General features: G+C 40.5%; 3 protein-coding genes and 1 non-coding gene across 5 annotated transcripts; 1 reads left to right on the top strand and 3 right to left on the bottom strand.

Moving 5' to 3' along the window:
* Positions 1-1,701: 1,701 nt before the first annotated feature.
* LOC117450070 (zinc finger BED domain-containing protein 4) lies at positions 1,702-14,176 on the bottom strand. Its single transcript, XM_034088078.1, has 6 exons — positions 14,133-14,176; positions 6,991-7,085; positions 6,519-6,749; positions 6,138-6,397; positions 5,420-6,011; positions 1,702-3,140 (listed from the first exon to the last, which is right to left on the bottom strand). The coding sequence occupies exons 3-6, from the start codon at positions 6,732-6,734 to the stop codon at positions 2,298-2,300; spliced, it is 1,911 nt and encodes a 636-aa protein (XP_033943969.1). The 5' UTR covers positions 6,735-6,749; positions 6,991-7,085; positions 14,133-14,176; the 3' UTR covers positions 1,702-2,297.
* ccdc115 (coiled-coil domain containing 115) lies at positions 7,646-13,763 on the bottom strand. Of its 2 annotated transcripts, XM_034088127.2 has the most exons (6): positions 13,676-13,763; positions 10,630-10,736; positions 10,080-10,183; positions 9,859-9,971; positions 9,569-9,760; positions 7,646-8,627 (listed from the first exon to the last, which is right to left on the bottom strand). In XM_034088127.2, exons 1-6 carry the CDS (start codon positions 13,746-13,748, stop codon positions 8,491-8,493), a joined length of 726 nt encoding a protein of 241 aa, XP_033944018.1. In that variant the 5' UTR covers positions 13,749-13,763; the 3' UTR covers positions 7,646-8,490. The 2 variants fall into 2 exon arrangements, with proteins under 2 accessions (XP_033944018.1, XP_033944019.1); XM_034088128.2 differs by lacking the exon at positions 13,676-13,763 and having other exon boundaries at positions 10,630-10,947.
* Positions 13,229-13,300, bottom strand: trnae-uuc (transfer RNA glutamic acid (anticodon UUC)). The gene has a single exon. It is a non-coding gene; the product is annotated as a tRNA-Glu (tRNA).
* A 652-nt stretch (positions 14,177-14,828) lies between the features above and the next one.
* Positions 14,829-17,228, top strand: ebp (EBP cholestenol delta-isomerase). Its single transcript, XM_034088129.1, has 5 exons — positions 14,829-15,003; positions 15,639-15,951; positions 16,044-16,080; positions 16,171-16,301; positions 16,384-17,228. The coding sequence occupies exons 2-5, from the start codon at positions 15,642-15,644 to the stop codon at positions 16,593-16,595; spliced, it is 690 nt and encodes a 229-aa protein (XP_033944020.1). The 5' UTR covers positions 14,829-15,003; positions 15,639-15,641; the 3' UTR covers positions 16,596-17,228.
* Positions 17,229-19,227: the final 1,999 nt, after the last annotated feature.

Raw genomic sequence — 19,227 nt, 5'->3', positions numbered from 1 at the left:
TATAAATATAACAACTTTAAACAAAACTAGCGGCAGCTCTTTAATCCATCAGGCTTTGACTGTCAACAGGCCAGCAGCAGGCAGGTTATTTTTACCGATGTTTGGCTGTGCGTTTCTGTGTATAAGGTAACCAGGGGTCTCTTGATATTTTTGTTTGTGCCAAATTCATCGGCCTGCATACCGTAGAGCTTAGCAATACACAAAGGTCAGGGAGCGGGCGCCCTGGATAAAGGGCAGTGCGGTACAAGACAAACACCAATCTAAGAGAATATTGCAGTGTTACCCTGTGCCAATAAACACTCAATCTATGAAATCACCCAGCATCAATATGGTCCTCTGCTGGGGCCATTTTATGGGGAGGGAAAACATTGCTCTATAGTGTGTGTATTTTGGTGTCAGTCTAAATGTGTATGTGCAGACATAAAATGGCTCTCTGCACTGCAGATGTAATAACTTGAGGCATAAGGGAGCTGGTGGGAGGGAGGTTCGGGAGGGAGGGGGCAGTTAAATTACAATTTCATTTCCTCCCTCCTTCTCACTCTCTGCCAAGTAATTCATTTCAGAGGCAATTACCAATAGGACAGAAGCCCAGCGTGCTCCACCAACTCTAATGGATGAGCTGTCACGGGGGGGGGGGGGGGACTGCTCCACACACACACACACACACACACACACACACACACACACACACACACACACACACACACACACACACACACACACACACACACACACACACACACACACACACACACACCCCTGGGGATGAACAAAAACACTTTTCAGAGCTGAACCCGCAGACAGATTCACAGATATCTAGCAAAACATGTAAATCCACAGAGGCATCCTGCGGTGATAATCATTAAGGAAACAGCAGTCTTTGATTATTAGGATCTATGTTGGAAATCTAATTATCTCACCCAGAGTAGCACACTTCCTCTGAAGTGGTGTTCAAGCTGTTTTGCTTTTTGTTAAAAAGAGATGTAATCCTTTTGACAGTCCTTAACATATCCATTGCAATTCCTTCACAGCCATCATCTTCAGATTGGTTGATGCCATTGTTCATTATTTATCACATAAAAAACGGTTTAGTGAAGTAATGTATGCCGTCTGTTGTAGCATTAGACAAGAGAACAGTAGCTACATATAGTTTCCTGCCATCAAAGTACATTAGTAAGAAGGCTTTGTGAGCAGGGCTGGCTATGAGGAGAGGACATGGTAGGATGTGACTGCTGACTTCCTGCTGACTCAAAATTAACTGTAATGGAATTACTTCCATTACCCTGCCTCCCCACTGGCCTAGACAAAGATAACATTGCCCTGAATGAAAGCAAACACACACTACAGCGTTAACACTTTCTCCTTTAAAGCGGTGCCCTGCAAAGTGCTATCAAGATATATGAGTTAGGTCAGACAAAGCAACAGCCACTGTTGTGCCACGTGCACTCATCCTCTGCTAGTTCTCTAGGGCAGATGCCGGGTCAAACCAATTACTATTCCTGAAAGTTGCAATGTAGAATTGGACATAGCAAAAAGTGCAGATAAAGAAAATGAAATTGAATTGACCTCTACTATAACAAAGCACACAACAAGTTAGAAAGGACTTGCAAAGAGAAATACAAATGAATTAGGGTGAACATATTAGCTGTGTGACGCACATGTATGGGTGCACTCACATCTGCAAAATGCATACACGCTGCGTTAGGAATCAAAACCTGTTTATTATGTCCCAGTGACGAGGCATACATAAAGAGAGAGAAACAAATAAGTGGATGGTGCATTGATATATTGTTTGGCAGTCTTCCTTCAAGAACTACTCTAAATTAATTAGTGAAAAAAGAAGCTACGGTATGCAATCATTTATATTTGGGTATCGTTGGTATGTCAAAAACACAAGCTTTGTATGTGAATGGGAAAGTAGAGTCTTTGTGGTCTTGCGGATGTCTGAAGATCCAGACCAGGCAAAATCATTTCAAAGTAAATGGTTTAGTATTGATCTGCTTCTAGTCCCCTCTGCCCAGAATGTGGTGTAGTAGTCTGTATGCTGACTATGTGCTGAACAGACAATGATCCACACTTAGTCCAGTCTGGAAAAGAAGGAAAACTGAGCCTCAGCCGTGAAATGATAGGTAATTATTCCATCTCACATCAAATGATGTGTAGTATGATGACTATGTTATGTCGCTAGCTTAGTTCACTCACAGAGAAACAATGGTTAGTATCCAAGAAGAAACTTAACTGCAGGTATAACACCTCAAGGTTGCTATTTAGGTTAAAGAAATGCTGGACTCAGAGCTTTAAGTCCATAATAATCTGTAGTTCGCTTTGAGGTAGATGAGTGTCTCCAGGTTCTTTGGTAAAACGCGGCCCGTCTCTGGCCGCAGACAGCGCCCAGCAGAAGTGAAAATATTTTCGACTACAGTGCCACAAGCAGGTATGGTTAACGCCCTCTTGGCCACGTTGGCAAGCAGAGGAAAGTCAATAGCTTTACGCCGCCAGTAATGCAAAGCCTCCTCATCTGTGGGTTCCTCTCGTAGGTAGACGGCCAGCTCCTGCTCCAGGCTCTTGGCCTGCGTTGTGGGTCTCTGCTTGATGAAAGAGAACAGCTTACAGGGCCGGGAAAGCGAGGAGGCCGGCGATGGAGCTGGGGTAGGAGGGGTCTGGGATTGAGGATGTAGGACTGTGTTGGGTTCTATGGGGCTTGAGGCTGTTGAATGTTTGGACAACTCCTCTATGAGGACTTGTCTGTGCCAGTCGGGGTTGCTGCTCCATGTGAGCTTGAACTGGGGGTCCAGAGTAGTGGCAGTGATGTAGAGAGGGTCCTCCAGGACAGGGGCCAGCCGGCGCTCTACAGACTGGCTGAGGCCCAGCAGGAGAGAGGGGCAGTGTGGGGTCGACGTCTCAGAGAGATGCTTACGAAGGCCCAGAACACACGGCAAGGCCAGACTGATGGACACATGTCTGTCTGTCATTCTGTCTGCCTGCCTGTCCCCTTGCACCATGTCCCAGGCCTCAGTGAAGGGCTCCAACGTGTCAGTGAGCTCCCTCAGCAGCACTCTCTCTGAAACCCCTGGCACCAGCTCCTCTGGACCGCTCACCTCCTCCAGGAACTCCATGGAGTCCAGCAGCCGCCGAAGCACCTGCATCAAACAGAAATATTTTTTTTTAATAAACTATACGGTTAAAACTATGGTCACACACACTCTTTATTTTGTCATTACAGAAAAGCATTTATCAGTATCGAAATATTAACAGCTTAAACATCTTCATAATCAGGACATTAGTGTTATAATGGATCATACTGCTTTCTGGTAACACTTAAAGGTCCCATGTCATGCTTTTCCAGTTATTACCCGTCCCCTTGTGTGTTATGAAGGTTTCCATGCATGCAAACGGTCTGCAAAGTCACAAACCCTCAAAGTACACCGTGTAGCGAGTAAAACTCTAACACAGAAAAGACCTGTCTATGCTGCCCCAGAACGCCTCGTTGGAGATTTCTCTTTTTCCATTGTATTCTTCCTGAGTAAAGTGCCGTAAACGGGCATAGTGACGTAACGGTAACACACACACACACACACACACACACGCAATCAGCCTTATCTTTTCTCAGCTGCGGCTCAGTGAATTTCTCAGCCTGAGACAGCGAGACACCGCGAAACTCAGCCTGAACTCAGCCTGAGCACAGACACAAACTCACAGGCTGAGTTCAGGTGAGTTTCGCGGTGTCTCGCAGACCCCACGCAGCAACCAGGAAACGGCCCCAGTAATCCAGCTCACACTGTCCGCTCCTCGAGCCTCAAAGGGCGCAGCAGCGAGCCCCGCAACGTCCCGCCAACACGGCACCCAGACCCCACGCAGCATTCTCATCGGTTTGTCATTACTGGTGTCATTTTCTGGTTGCTAACAAACACCATTGTAACACATAAACACTGATGTTCCGCTGTAACGGTGGTGGACTCGTCAGAACAGAGTGGGCGAGCTGACCAATCAGAGCAGAGTGGGCTCATAGGGAGGGGGGGCAGGAGCTCCAACAAGGCGTTTAGGACAGAGATACCTCCGCTCATTTACACCAACGCAACTCCGGTTCAAGCTCTGTGCTAGAGCTTTTCAGGTTCAGAACCAGTTCTTCGGTTTAGCTCTGGCTCTTTTCACACCGCCCAGAGTCCGACTGGTAATGCGTCGTTGCGTCATCGTTTGCGTCATGACGTAACCGTTTGCATGCCTGCTTCATAAAACCAAACCGCGTGTATGAAATCAGTTGCATTCATTTCTTATGGCTCTATCTGCGGCTTTTCCGGAGTCATTTCTGTGGTTTAGTTATATTCTTATAAAATTGTACTCGTGTCAATAAAGGTTTTTTTAAAACACAACTGCTTCCGAGGTCGGTCTTATTTCTTAAGGTGGACTGAACCATGAGTGTGGAGTAACGTTGTATCTTTCATTTAAATGAACTGTAACCTTCACCCAGGTATGTAACAGCTGTTCTCAAATGAACACGTGAAGTAAAGTGTTATATGTATAGTTGTATAGATTTATAATGAGTTATAATGAGGTGATCAACGTGAATGCTCAGGTTCCACCTTAACACGCAGACACCTTGCTTCACCATGAGCAGAAACCTTTATTATACAGTCTATGGCAGAAACACTGACACTCTTGTTAAGTTTCTCCATCGTTGTGTACAAACTGGATAAAACGCGGGCTTGTTGTTGTTGTTGTTTAGGAGTTGATCTGTCTCTGCCCCTGCCCCCGCCTCGACGTAAGCGTGACGTATGTGGTGCTTTTTCTCTGGCCGGACAATTTTTTGGTGCTTGAAACGAACCGGATTCCGGAACTAAGAGGCTGCTCCGCTGCGGTGTGAAGAGGAAAACCCGGTGCTTTTCAAGCTCCAGCTCCGAACCGGCCCTAAAACACCGTTGGTGTGAATGAGGTAAGAGTGAATACACATACTATACAGAGATGCTGTATGAGAAACCAATGTGAGTTTGGAACATTGAACAATGCAAATCTATTCTAGTAGACCTCAACAATGGTATTATGATCAGTAGAAATGGCCATGACATGGGACCTTTAATATTAACTTCCCTATCAAGCATTTATAAGCAGTATATTAACAGCTTAAATCTGGCTTTCAACACACTATTATGTAGTTGCAAGCCGGTATTGGGACCTTTTGAAATGTTATTTAAAGTTTTTGTTTCTACAACTCCTCACTTAAGACCTTTAATTAATGTTGCAACTGGTGATTGAAAATACAAGAATATATAGCTGTAAAACATTTGATTATGAAATGATTCACATGCATTTACACAAACTTAAAAGTGTGTTGATAATAACATCATGGTGTAAGAAGGTATTAAGTGATATACTATAAATGCTTAGTAGGGGGAGTGTAGGGCTTCTTGTATACTATTAATACCTTGAGTTGAGCAGCCCAGTCTCTTGCTGCATGAGGGGGAGTTCCCGGCCCCCCCATGCTCAGCCCAGGACCATCAAACACCTGGCTCAGCTTCTCAGGAGGGACCGCGGAGGTAATGTAGTTGTAGAAACCGGCAGCCTTTGCCAGTGTGGAGGTGATCTGTGGAGAGGAGTGTAACCCCTCTCTCACACACTGTTCAAGTGAGCGGGAGAAACAGTCCACTCGACCAACACCCAGACCCTGCTCCCACGAGTCCTTCCCCTCTCCTCCATCAGCATGGCCATTCTGTATCCCTTCCTCCTCATTGTTACTACTGTCCTCCTCTTCTCCATCAACTACGTCTTGCCCCGTAGTTGGAGCAGGAGAAAGCAGGAAACCAGGAAGAAAACATGGCTTTACTGTTGTTGTTACCAGGAAAGGATCTGCAACCACACGAAATGCCCTCCCTGACACGCCATGAGAGTGACATACTTCATCAAAATCTGAAAGCACACTATTCCCAGAGAATCTTCCAGTCAGAGGAAGGCACGCCAGGAGAGCCGAATGCATCTGCCAATCAGATGTGAGGAAGTGGCAGGTGACACCAAGGTACCTACAGAGAGAGAGAGAGAGAGAGAGAGAGAGAGAGAGAGAGAGAGAGAGAGAGAGAGGACTCATCAGTGAGGTAATCAAACGAAGAGGGTTTCATGTATTTTTTTTGTTGATTTTACCTCCTTACCCTGAAGTGGCTCCAGTGAAGCACCTCCAGAGATCCAGGCTGAGGCTAAGGGCGTGCACGGAGGCCAGGGCCTGGCGGGTTGCTATCTGGGCCTGGTAGGCGTAGGCTGGGAGGAGCTGGCTCTGGACGTAGTGCTGGGGCTCGGGGGTGTAGCGTGGCTCAAGGAGCTGAAGCAGCTCTCTGAAGCCTTGATTTTCCACTATAGACACTGGCTGCAGATCACGCACAATCATCTTAGCTATAGCCTCAGAGATCAGAACCTATGGTGACAACAAAAATAAATAACCCTTTTTATAGCAAATTAAATGAAAACCACTTGTTTTGATTTCATAAATAGTAGCTCAGTTACTTTCATCTAAAGTGATGCTGAATAACACACACCTGACGTGGGTCATGTCTATCAAACTTGGTCAACCCTCCTCCTACTCCTCCCTCAAGGGTTGCCATTCCTCCAACACCTCCTCCTCCAACTCCCACTCGAGTACTGATGGGGTGAGCGAAGCGGGTATTTCCTCCATTTGTGGTGAAACTGTGCAGGAAACCAGAGGAGTAACCCTCTCTCTTCAAATCCTTCCTTTTCACAAAGTCATCATACATAGCCTGGTGCTTCCGCTGAATGGGAGAGAGGAACAGCATGTTAGTGGTGGATCAGTGATTTGACGTCTCACCATACTGCCCTGTATTGATATATCTGTGAAGGAGGATAGTGTAAAAGAGCAGCAATACACAGACGAGTTTATATAGCGGTCACTGTGTAGTATTACAGATGCTGTGAGGACAGCTGTTTCGGCCGGTGCAGAAATAAATACAAATCTAAGAATTACAAATATATATTTATAGTTAACATTATTACCTTGAGATGCGTTACGAAGTTGGACGTGACACTCCGTTTCGCCTGGATCTTGGTACCACAAGCCTTGCAGTTGGACTCGATTTTGCCATTTTCACCTTCAAACACAATATTAAAGTAATCCAAAATAGACACCTTCGAAACTGACGCCATTGGAGCCCACAGTTCAAGTTGGGTAAAATCAACTTGCGATCAAGGACAATCTGAGCGTGAGGTATCAATCTCTCACATCGTCTCTAAACATGAGCACAGGCCAGTGTGTTTACTTCTCTATCCCTCATCGTGCATTAAAGGTTGCCAGCTGCGCAGACAAAAGGAAATGTAATTCAAAGCGGGAGTTGCGTCGTCAGAAATCGGCCACAATCTGACGGGCTGCTGCGGAAACACCAACAATAATACAGTGATTCGTTGTTTCTGCGCTCCCAACAGTCGATAGGACGCAAGTGAAGGGGAGGTAGAGCGCCGTTTCATGGAGGCATATCAGTATTATAATTGGACCAGGAAGTACACACACTAAACGGGAGTCTCGTTTTCCTTTTCGGCAGTTCCCGGAAATGTTCGGCTGTCCCCAGTCCAGAGGAGGCAGAACATCCTCTGGTAGCCTATAATACTTATGATAATATGATGTAATAATAACACAGCATTTCTGTCTAGATGATCAAATAAAAAAAACTTACTTTATTAAACATCACATTTATTTATTGCATGAAATATTTAGAAGAAATAAGACATAATCGAACATTTATATAATTTGGTACCACTTTTCAAAAAGGCCGCCTTTATAATGGGGTTAAAACGTTGTAAATAATGGCTCTATTAATGGTTAATAAGTGGACAGGTTGTGGAACCACCCACAACTGTATAATAACCTTTATTTACAGTATTATTCAAACCAAAAGTGTTGGACAAAACAAAGATCACATTGTGCGATCAACATGTGGAAATGAGTAGGCTACACAAAAACCTTAATATATAATAAATCAAATAATTGATATGCAAATCATGTTTTACCGTTTTATTTTCTAAATGGCTGCAGAGACTCAATATAACTGCATTACAACTAAATATAATGCATTTAACACTAGTCAAAGGCATTGTTTACAACCTGGCAACCTACAATAGGTTAGTTTAAACTGCCTATAATGATCTATTAATTATGAGTAAATGCTTATTTATTATTATTATGTCTTATAAATGGTGCATTCTCGAGAAATGGTACCATCCATTTATTGAAAGATTCTAAAAAGTGATCTTGTCTACAACACAGAAATACTAATACAGCATTCACAAACACATTGTCAAAAAACGCACAACTTCAAACTTTATCTAATATTATTTACTCATTCAGTCAAACAGAATAATCTGTAATCTCTCGTTCAAAATCCACCCAGAGGATCCATGTTGAGTTCAATTGGCCCTGAAGAAATAGACTGACTCCAACCTGTCACTCTCTTTAGCCAGAGAGTCTTCTCAGGTCATTTTCAGGTTAAACTCAACAGTTATTTAGTCTGTCAGCTTTTCCAACCGAGTTGCTGAGACTTCTTGGAGAATGGGTTTGTCCTTCCTGTATTGCTTCAGCTCCTGCCTGCTGTTCAAAATGGCAGTCTGAAGGGTTGCAATCTCAGCTGACAGCTCAATTACTGTAATATGACAGAAAGAAAGGAGAGAAGATGAGGGATGCTGAAAATGATTTACCGATAGTATGCTGAGAACTCTGTCAGTTTTCATCTTGTACACATGCATAACGATACCAGTGACCAATACAAAAAACAGTTATTTCTCTAAGCCTTATGAGTGTAATTTCTTATGCAGAATTTTTATTTTTGCCGGTTTAGAATTAATTTTACATGAATTAATTTGAGGTAGCAAGACAATCAGTTATGTTTCCTTTTCTCCAAGTTAATTGATCTATCCATCCATAAACATCTATAACCATATAGCTATTGTTGTAAGTATACACATGCAGCTATATATACACACTATACGATTATATACAAGAACCTAATGTGAACTTGAGAGCTTAAACCATAGCAACTAAAGAATTGAAATTGACAAAACATAAGCAACATCTGATAACACTTATTATATCATGTGGCATAACAAAAGACCCTGCATATATAGGCTGGGTAATGTATCGCCGGTAATGCTACATGTTTTTAAATTGCAGATTGTGTATCACAAATTGCCAGTGTATTATTTTATTGCATTGTTTTGTGAATGATCAATAGGTTATGTTGAATTACGGAAGCATTTATTTTTTAGGTTGTTATAAGTTGAGCTCTAAGGACAACCTCAAGAATCTCAGGGTAAAGCATATTGTTATATTGGATGAACTGTGTATAACTGTTATTGGATGGTTGTTTTGGTACATTGTGGAAAAAAAGATAACAATAACTATTAATAGCAGAATTAAGTATGTAAGACATAATTACTTTTTTTTTTATAATTAGCAATTTGGGGTGAAGTGTCTTGCCCAGGGACACAACGACATGCTGACTGCAGTGGGACTCGAACTTGCTATCCTCTGATTCAAAGATCAGCGCATTACCCCACTGCGCCACACATCTCCCTAACATCATACCTTGCGTGAATGACGACTGTGCTTGTTTTAGAGTTTGTGGCACCAGAATCCCAAACCATTTCAGTGGATCTTGCTGCAGATTCTGGTCACTTTTTCTTATTGGAGTTACTTCAGGAGCTTTCTCACTGCTGGCTTCTTCACCTTCCTTTTTTTCTGGGACATTATTTTTCGGTTTGTTTCTTCTCCTGACACCTATAAAACCACATGATTTAATACATCAAAAATGGATTTGTTTTAGGTTAATTTAAACAACATTATTTGTATCACCACATGGACTGTAGCAGACTCACCTTCTTCCTGAGGTCCAATATCCTCTATTGACCTGGCTTCTTTTCCTGCCTCATCTCTAGCCTTTTGTTTGGACCTTTCGGTGCAGAAATCCACCTCACCATTGTCCAGTGTTCTATAATGCATCAATTCAAGACATCACAATTAACAATCATTCTAAGTCTACTACACAGATTAAGCTTGAAGCAAACATTTCTTCAAAACACAACATCTAATACCTCACCTTGCATGGACACAGACCAGAGGCTCTATCTCACTTGCATACTGAAGTGCAGAGACGCGCTTATTTCCCATGGAATATCGTGCCTTGGACATGGAAAACCATCCCTGTGGGGAACAAGAAATTGAAACTAAATTGTTGGCGGAAGTAGAGGAAACAGGATAACATAAAGGCCTTCAAATATTAAAAAAAATACAAGATAAAAAAGTAAATATTAGGTGTGTATGCACTTACATCTGAGGACATACATTTGAAAAAATAACGTAGGCACAATAGATGACTTGTAATTGATGAATAAGAATAATACAAATAGTAGTTAAATACAAAATAATAGTAGGCCTACACAAAAACAGCAAATCCTTATAAATCAAAGAACTATACTACTATGTTTGTAGCAAACATTTATTAAATGATCAAACATTTCAGCTCGATTTTAAAATGGTTTCCACTACAAAAACGTTTTGTGCAGATTTATCACATTCATTAAAACACATTTTAAACCTAGATAGATGACAGTGATCAAGTTAACTCTAAATTGTTTTCTGTGCGCTACCTGCTCAATGAGAGAGTTGAGATCGGCTCGTTTCTCCTCCAGTAACTCCAGCTGGTCCATGAACCGGAGCAGCTTTTCGTCCAGTAACAGAGAAGATTCTTCCAATTCTAAAACAACCATGTCGATTTTTTCAGCGTTACCAACTCGAGTGCTTTTTCATACAATCTTACCCGGCGTCGTTTTTACTAAAAAAAAACAACCGTTCAAGATTTAAACCAGGTTTTAACGCACTAAATTGACCTATACGATTTTAAAAGACGTTACTACTTCCGTGTACGGGGAACATCATGTGACAAACGCCGTCACGTGATCAACATCACATGCCTTCTTCTTCTTTTTTGCTTTAATGGCGAGTCGCAACCACTTGGGGCATTATCGCCACCTACTGTTGACTTATTGAATCTTCAAGTTAAATCTTTGTCCTCAGACCAGTGTTTTTGAAAAACTTGAAGATTAGTTTGTGAACTTCTTCATTTCTTGAGTTAGGCCTACTTGTGAATATTGACTTGAAATTGATGTCCTTGATTGTTAGGTTGTTCCATTGCAGTTTTCAGAATGAGTCTTTGCCTTGTATTCCGGGCAGCAAAAAAATACATGATTTATTGTCTCTGATTGTTGGCAATCACAATTGCCAGTTGGATGTTTTCCAATCAGATGCAGTGATGAGTTTAATCCGGAGTGACCCAATTGTATCATGCTGAGCTGATAATGTTCTGTTCTGTTCTAATACTCCCCCAAGTGCTTTCCATTCCTACTTCCCTTTGTGTCCCTTCCTTTAGTGTTACTAGCCATTGTTACTTGATAATAACTTTCGTAAATGATTTTACTTCTGCCTAGGCTACTGCTAATTCAATCTGATTTGCTTTCAATTCATTTGTTGCCAGTTGATCCACTACCTCATTACCTCTAATACCCACATGCAGAGGAATCCACACAAACAGAACAACAATTCCCAAATGTACTAACCTTTACATTATGTGCAATATTTCATGCAGAATATCCTGACGACGGAATGACGATAAAAGATAGCCTATACTCTCCAAAGCGGCGCTGGAGTCAGAGCATGCCATCATCTCCACTGTGAACACTCTGATGTGATCACTCGCTCATAAAATGCACAACTATAGTTTTACAATTTTCTGGACTTTTGGATCCATCAGTAAATACTTGTATAAACTGCCCATATTTTTCATGTAGGCTACATTATTCACATAAGCCTGCACATTGATTTTTTTTATCTTTCTTTGAATGTAACCGTTTCAGTAAGGATATATCTATTACAGGTTGAGGTAGTAACCATGGTGGAACAGCTGATATCAACACAGTCGGACTAATATTCCATTCCTTAACTTTGAATTCCTTACATAATTCCGAAACACAAACACTTTCTTTTTTAATTGTATTACTTTCCCAACTTGTTTTTACAGTTTGTTTAGTGAGTATCTTCATGGCCCTGTAGATTTGCCCAATAGTTAACAATTAACTGTTTTCTCCTCAATTATATTGGCATTTCTCCGACCTCTACCTGAAGTGCCGACACTGGTGTATATCTGACTGCCCCACAGCATCCTTAGTGCTTGTGCCTGGAATCTAATTTTTGTAGAGCAGAGTATACAGCTGAACCATACACTATATTAGTCTTCTATGACTGATCTATGACTGATCTAATTAGGGCTGTCCCTAAAGTTCCTCAAAGCAGCTTTATCAGCCCCCCACTTAGTGCCTGCCAAGCACCTCATAACATTTAAAACTTTTTTACATTTATCTTCTACTTTATCAATGTGAAAACTCCATGTGACTCTCTCATCCAACCATATTCCCAGAAACTTAAATGTCTTCACTTTCTTTCTTGTGCATAAAGTTTTAACCTAACCTCCTCACCTATCTTTTTTCTCATAAAAAATAAAGTTTCAGATTTTTCTACCGACAATCTAAACCCCAATGTCAGAGACCAGTTTTCAATTTCCGTAATTGCTTCCTGAATCTTACCTACAATATAATTTACATTTCTACCCCTTTTCCAAATAGCTCTATAATCTGCAAAAAGTGATTTACCAATATCGGATCCTATTTGTGTATATATCATTTATCATAATAGAGAACACAAGAGGACTAATTACGCTCCGCTGCGGGGTTCCATTCAAACAAAAAAAATCCATAATCCAATATACTATACCTCCCAAACCCATAATGTCCAGTTTTATTAATAATCCTTACTTCCACATCATATCATAGGCTTTTTCCATATCAAAAAATACTAACATCCTTATTCGCTTGAGCTTTCCTGATTTCAGATTCCAGGCACAGCAGTGGATCTAAAGTACTCCGCCCCTTCTAAACCCACTCTGATATAGAGTCATTAATTCATTTTTTTTTCTACGTCAGCCTTTCTGTTATCATTCTTTCCATAAAACATCACATGTCCCGGATTGTACCAATAGAAAAAAGGGCATGAATTACATCCATTGCCATTTAAAGAAGAACTTTGTGTACTGGGTGTAACTGTAACGTATATCCGTCACAAATATTGCCGAAAAACAGTTCACGTTAATATTTTACTTATCTTGGAACTATACACAATAAAGGACAAAAGAGGTAGTTCCCATACCGGGAGTCGAACCCGGGCCGCCTGGGTGAAAACCAGGAATCCTAACCGCTAGACCATATGGGACCGATACATTGCCTAAGATAGACTTAGCTTTTTATACCAATTAGATGGGTCATTTATGCATACGAAAGATTAAAAGTGTTGATTAAAATCTACAAATGTAGCTGAAGCAGAAGTTGAAAATACCTTGAAACAATATTTCATATTTGCAAATACGTTGTACCTCATCCGACCGAATAGATAGTTAGCTTTGCTAACATTACATTACACTTTTCGGTCAACGTTACGTTATCTAATTTAAGGTAAAATGTTACTCGGGTACCGTAAAATATGATTGAAAGCCTCCCTGGCGTTGACTATATTGAATACGACCAAAAGCAAAGTAAGTAAAAGAAAACGACAGCTCTCAACCTCTCTCAAATAAAAAACTCTGCTAACCTCTGATATATGCTAGCAGCCAAGTTAGCTTGCTAACTATCTCTACCGTAGTTGCCGTTGACATAAGAGCCATATATACACAGTACACATATAGGGTTAGGGCCTGCGTTGTGGCCGCAGCAACCCCGGTTCGAATCCGGGTCACGGCAGGGTTAAATCCCTGACACGGCTTGGGAGGACAATTTATTTTTATTTTCTTTGCGGAGGTATTGGTATCATCATTATTTGTTTTAAACAAGGAGAAATCCTATACAAATTCTAAACAAAGTTTAGTATATATATATACACCAAACTATATACATAAAAAGGTGTCATTAATACAATAAATGTATAACAAGTTATTTAAATTACTGTTGACAGTCTTAATTAAGTTAACGTTTATTTAACATTGAAACGTTACCGTTAGCTGGGTTGCTAACTTTATGCAGACTGAAGTTGCTGTATACCAGTTGCTTACTTTGAACAGCTCTGATGCGCCTCGCGACACGTCCACTGTCAGACAACAACAGGGTGAGGGGGGCGGGTTCGTAGCGAAGCCGTCCCGTGAGAACTCGCGGAGGGATTGGCTTAGGTCCAGTCTCACAATGTACATGATTGGATGATAGATTTGAGGGCAGCCAGCATAAGAACTATTAAAATCAAATGTCAAAAAGAAAATCTGCATAACGTAATTCATCATTATAGCAACACACTAATAATCATTGTTTAATCATCTGCCTGTGTATTTTGGTTCGCGGATTAGTTGGACATACGTTTATAGGCTTGTTGTGCAAAATATCACATGTTTTCTTTCAAGATAAGATTTTGTAATCTTCAGAAATCTAATAGAAGTTATTTGAGGTATTAGTGCTCAGTAGTCTCATACGATCACCTCGAAGTGAAAGATCTTTGCTAGAAATCATTGTGCAATATCTTCCCTTAGAGTAGCCTACTGATATTCACCCTTCACCGATAATGAAATGTGTAATAACTTGTCAATGAGAAGAGGGGACGAAACTTTGGGTTAGGCGACACGTTTTTATTGGTTGTTGCCAACGACCACATCTATGATCCGAGATGATGAGCCAATCAGCGGGCCAGCAGACCGCATGTGCTTCTAGCTTTATGCATACTATCTTTTGATTGGTCTTTGACACCACAAGTTACCGCCCCATGCTCTGGTCAGTTCCGTGTGTGAGTTTTTACTCACTGATATGGTATGCAATTAGACAGCTCTGGACTATTGGATCTCCACGATACTTCATTTTTGAATTCATCTAATAGGATACTCTTGTGGCAATACACGTTGAACATTTGCAGCTGGAATCGCGTTTTTTTAAGCATTACTGGTAAGGACAAAAAACACATGCATTAGCCCATTGCTGCTATATCTGGAGTATATCATATCAATACAACCTTTCTTTACTTGGTGTAAACATGTGTGACAAATAGCTAATGTTAAAAACGTAGTGCAGTACATTGCAGAGAGCCCTTATTCATCAATTAAACATGCTCAATTATTCTTAAGCCGAGACAGTCTACAGGCAAAAACATAATGTGTTTTAAAAATGGGTCAATTTTGAATGTTAGGCTCCTTTGCTGTATAACATGACTTCTTTTAGACTAGTGGTGACATAAAATACATCAAGATGTTACTTGAACTACATCTATTTGTACTATTATGGAGCAATGCACAGATACAGTATATTGAAAATCCGGCTTTTAATGTCAAAAAAGAGATACAAGATTTTTTAACATCCAATGTTCATATTTCTGTCCTAGAAATGTATGCACATTAGCACACAATTAATAAGAGAATGCACCATTTACATATTTAAACATAACATTTCTAAAAAGCTTTGTTAATAGGTAATCAGTGTAACCTTTTCACCTGTACTGTCTCCCTTTAACATTACATGATTAAAGTCAACACATTTTAAGCGTACTGTGGATGAAGATTGTTGACCATCTTGTCTTGAAACAGACAATGGATGCCACATCAGCAACTGGAGTTCTGCATCCCTATTGGCCACGGGACCTTTTGATTCCCACGTATGTGGCCAATGACCGATCCATGTCAGAGATTCTGGTGTTCCTGTTTTCTGTGTCTGGGCTCTTTCTGCTTGTGACCTGGCTGATCACCGGTCAGAAAGGGAAAACTGGCAGGCTGGGGACATGGAGGCGTCTGGCTGTGTGTTGGTTTGCTGTCTGTGGTTTCATCCATGGCGTCATAGAGGGATGGTTCTCACTGTATTATGATATTATTCCAGCAGACCAGAGCTTCCTGTCACAGCTGTGTGAGTAACCAAGTGAACAAGAACAACATGTTTAGAAAAGTGTATAAACTGTGATTAAATGAGATTAAATATGTTTAATTTTCTTCTCTCAGGGAAAGAGTACTCCAAAGGGGACAGTCGATATGTGATGTGAGTTCATCTTTTCTCAGAGCTACGTTCATCTTTTGCATTAAAAATAAGTTGAGAAACTGTCACTAATTGTACCCTGCACATTTCTAGAGCGGATAACTTCACTGTCTGCATGGAGACTGTGACTGCATGGTTATGGGGACCTTTCAGTTTCTGGGCTGTGTTTGCCTTCCTAACCAACAAGCCCTACAGATTTGTTCTGCAACTCATTATTTCACTAGGTAAGATGGTGTAATTACTACCCCAATTTTCAAAGTTGTTGTCATATTTATATGATTGTTTTATGACGACATCTCATTTCAGGTCAGCTGTATGGAGCAGTGCTTTACTTCTACACAGAGCACAGAGATGGTTATTCTCATAGTGAGTTGGGGCATCCAATTTACTTCTGGTTTTACTTTGTGTTCATGAACGTGCTATGGATCATCATACCGCTAGTGCTCATTGTGGATGCCTGGAGACAGTTGTCCGCTGCACAGACACAGACTGACAATAAAAAGTCTAAGAGGAACTGACAACAGGAAAATCTGACTGTGGGTCTACGAGACAATTTCTACAGGAGGGACAAGAGAAAAGACAACCGGGAAGAGCATACACTTTGTGCTGTGAAAATCAATACATTCAATGGGACAAAATAAATGATTAATTGTTTGGATTCTGACAGAGCTAGAGCTGAAACTACCGATTATGTTCATTATCTACTAATGTGCAGATCATTTTTCTAGATTAATTGATAATTTTTTTGTCTATAAACATTTAAAAAATGTTCATCCTATTTTCTCAAAGCCCAAGATTATTATATTCAAGGTCTTTTGTCTTGTCCAAAACCCAAAGATATTGAGTTTAATATGTTAAAAGAAGAGAAAAGCATATTTTATATGCTGACAAAAGTCATTTCTGCCATTCTGCATGTCAACTACTTTAACAATGGATTGTTATCAAAGCAGTTGCAGATTATTTTTCTGTTGAAGAGGCATGCATCTTTAGGCATATCTCATGTATGGTTTGTCATATTGCACCTGTCGTCAAATAACTTAATTGAGTATGAGTATGTTATTGTATGCATACAGCAATACATTTACTTTTTTTTCAGCTTTGTGGAACTTTTGGGAGTAGCAAAATAAATATTCTGATTTTTAATATCTTCATTTTGTTTACATGTTACTTTATAAATGGACAAAATATTAAAGTAATTTAAAGTGCTTCTTTAACCACCCTGGTATTCTTCTCTATATTTGAGTTCTGTTTCAATGAATACAAACTATTTATTTACAATCGATTTTTCTGCATGTATTTATGCACCCTGTACAATTGGGCCTTCTCATGCCGAAATAGCTCAGTTGGGAGAGCGTTAGACTGAAGATCTAAAACAACGCTGAAGTTGGCTTCCGATTCGGAGCATCCGATTCGGCAGTTAAGGGAAAAGTTAAGGGACATTTAATTTACAGCACTGAGCGAACAATCCTCCGTGTTTGAACCTCTTAAATCGCTGCATAGCAGATTTATCTGGACTGGATTATCCCAGAGAGTCTAAAGATTATTTATAACCCAGTTTGAGATTTGTGAAAACTTAATTCTATTTGTGAAAATACAAAAAAGGGAGATTTTGCTGCTTTTTTAAAATCTAGACCACATTAGACCAGGTCCTGATCTAAAACCACTAGACCTAGACTCATCAAATCGGGACTGGATTATCCCACAGAGGCTAAAGATTCTTTATAACACAGTTTCAGATTTGTGAAACCTTTATTCTATTTGTGAAAATACAAACAAGGGAGATTTCAGTGCTTTTTTCGCATCCTGACCAAATTAGACCAGGTCCTGATCTAAAACCACTATACCTAGACTCATCAAATCTGGACTGGATTATCCCAGAGGGTCTAAAGATTCTTTATAACACAGTTTGAGATTTGTGAAACCTTTATTCGGGCGGGCACAAACAGGACGACACTCCCAGTACCAGTATACTTATCTGTTGAATTTTTATTTGCAACAAAAAATTATAATAAATTTGAGAAGTAAATACTTTATTCTTCCTTAATTAGCTGTCCATACTTACCCGGACCATAACAATGTGGCCAACACGGGAGTTAGCCCCAATTTTCTTTGGATGGGCGTCTCTTTGATGATGGTATCTCCTCTTCCAGGCTTTTCATTTTCTTCAAGGCCATAATAGAAATGCCAACTTCTATCTAAACCCAATTTGTGGAATGCCACAAAGTGATTTGCAGGCCCCAGGTGATATGTCACAGCAGCTGGCTCATACCTTTGTGACAAGAGTATTCTACAAAGACTGTGTGAAATAGCAATATAAACAAATGGAACAAGTTAAAACAGACAGCAACATTTGAGCAAAGCCAAAGACGTGATATGTACTGTATGTAAGTCTTACATTCCACCAAGAATTGTAACCATATGTGGCAAGGCTGTAGGATGATGCTTGTTGGTTAGCTTCCCATGGTTTATTACTGAAAGTAGTAACATACAGGGCTCTCCATGCACGAAGACACGCTGCGCTGTTGTCTCCTTAAAAGTGCATTGTTTCAGATCTCTGTTGAGATAAAAGGAAAAATAAATAATAATTGGCTTAATAAAATGAAATTATAGATCCAACATACACTGAACAAAAATATAAATGCAACACTTTTGTTTTTGCTCCCATTTTTCATGAGATGAACTCAAAGATCTAAAAAAAATTCTATATACACAAAATAACCATTTCTCTCAAATATTGTTCACAAATCTGAAAAAATCTGTGATAGTGAGCACTTCTCCTTTGCCGAGATAATCCATCCCACCTCACAGGTGTGGCATATCAAGATGCTGATTAGACAGCATGATTATTGCACAGGTGTGCCTTAGGCTGGCCACAATAAAAGGCCACTCTGAAATGTTCAGTTTTATCACACAGCACAATGCCACAGATGTCACAAGTTTTGAGGGAGCGTGCAATTGGCATGCTGACAGCAGGAATGTCCACCAGAGCTGTTGCCCGTGAATTGAATGTTCATTTCTCTACCATAATACGCCTCCAAAGGCGTCTCAGAGAATTTGGCAGTACATTCAACCGGCCTCACAACCGCAGACCACGTGTAACCACACCAGCCCAGGACCTCCACATCCAGCATGTTCACCTCCAAGATCGTC

Source organism: Pseudochaenichthys georgianus, chromosome 7 (genome assembly GCF_902827115.2).
Source record: "Pseudochaenichthys georgianus chromosome 7, fPseGeo1.2, whole genome shotgun sequence".
NCBI classification, from domain to species: Eukaryota; Metazoa; Chordata; class Actinopteri; order Perciformes; family Channichthyidae; genus Pseudochaenichthys; species Pseudochaenichthys georgianus.
Note: the sequence above shows the minus strand (reverse complement) of the source record. Positions and strands in the feature narration are given on the sequence as shown.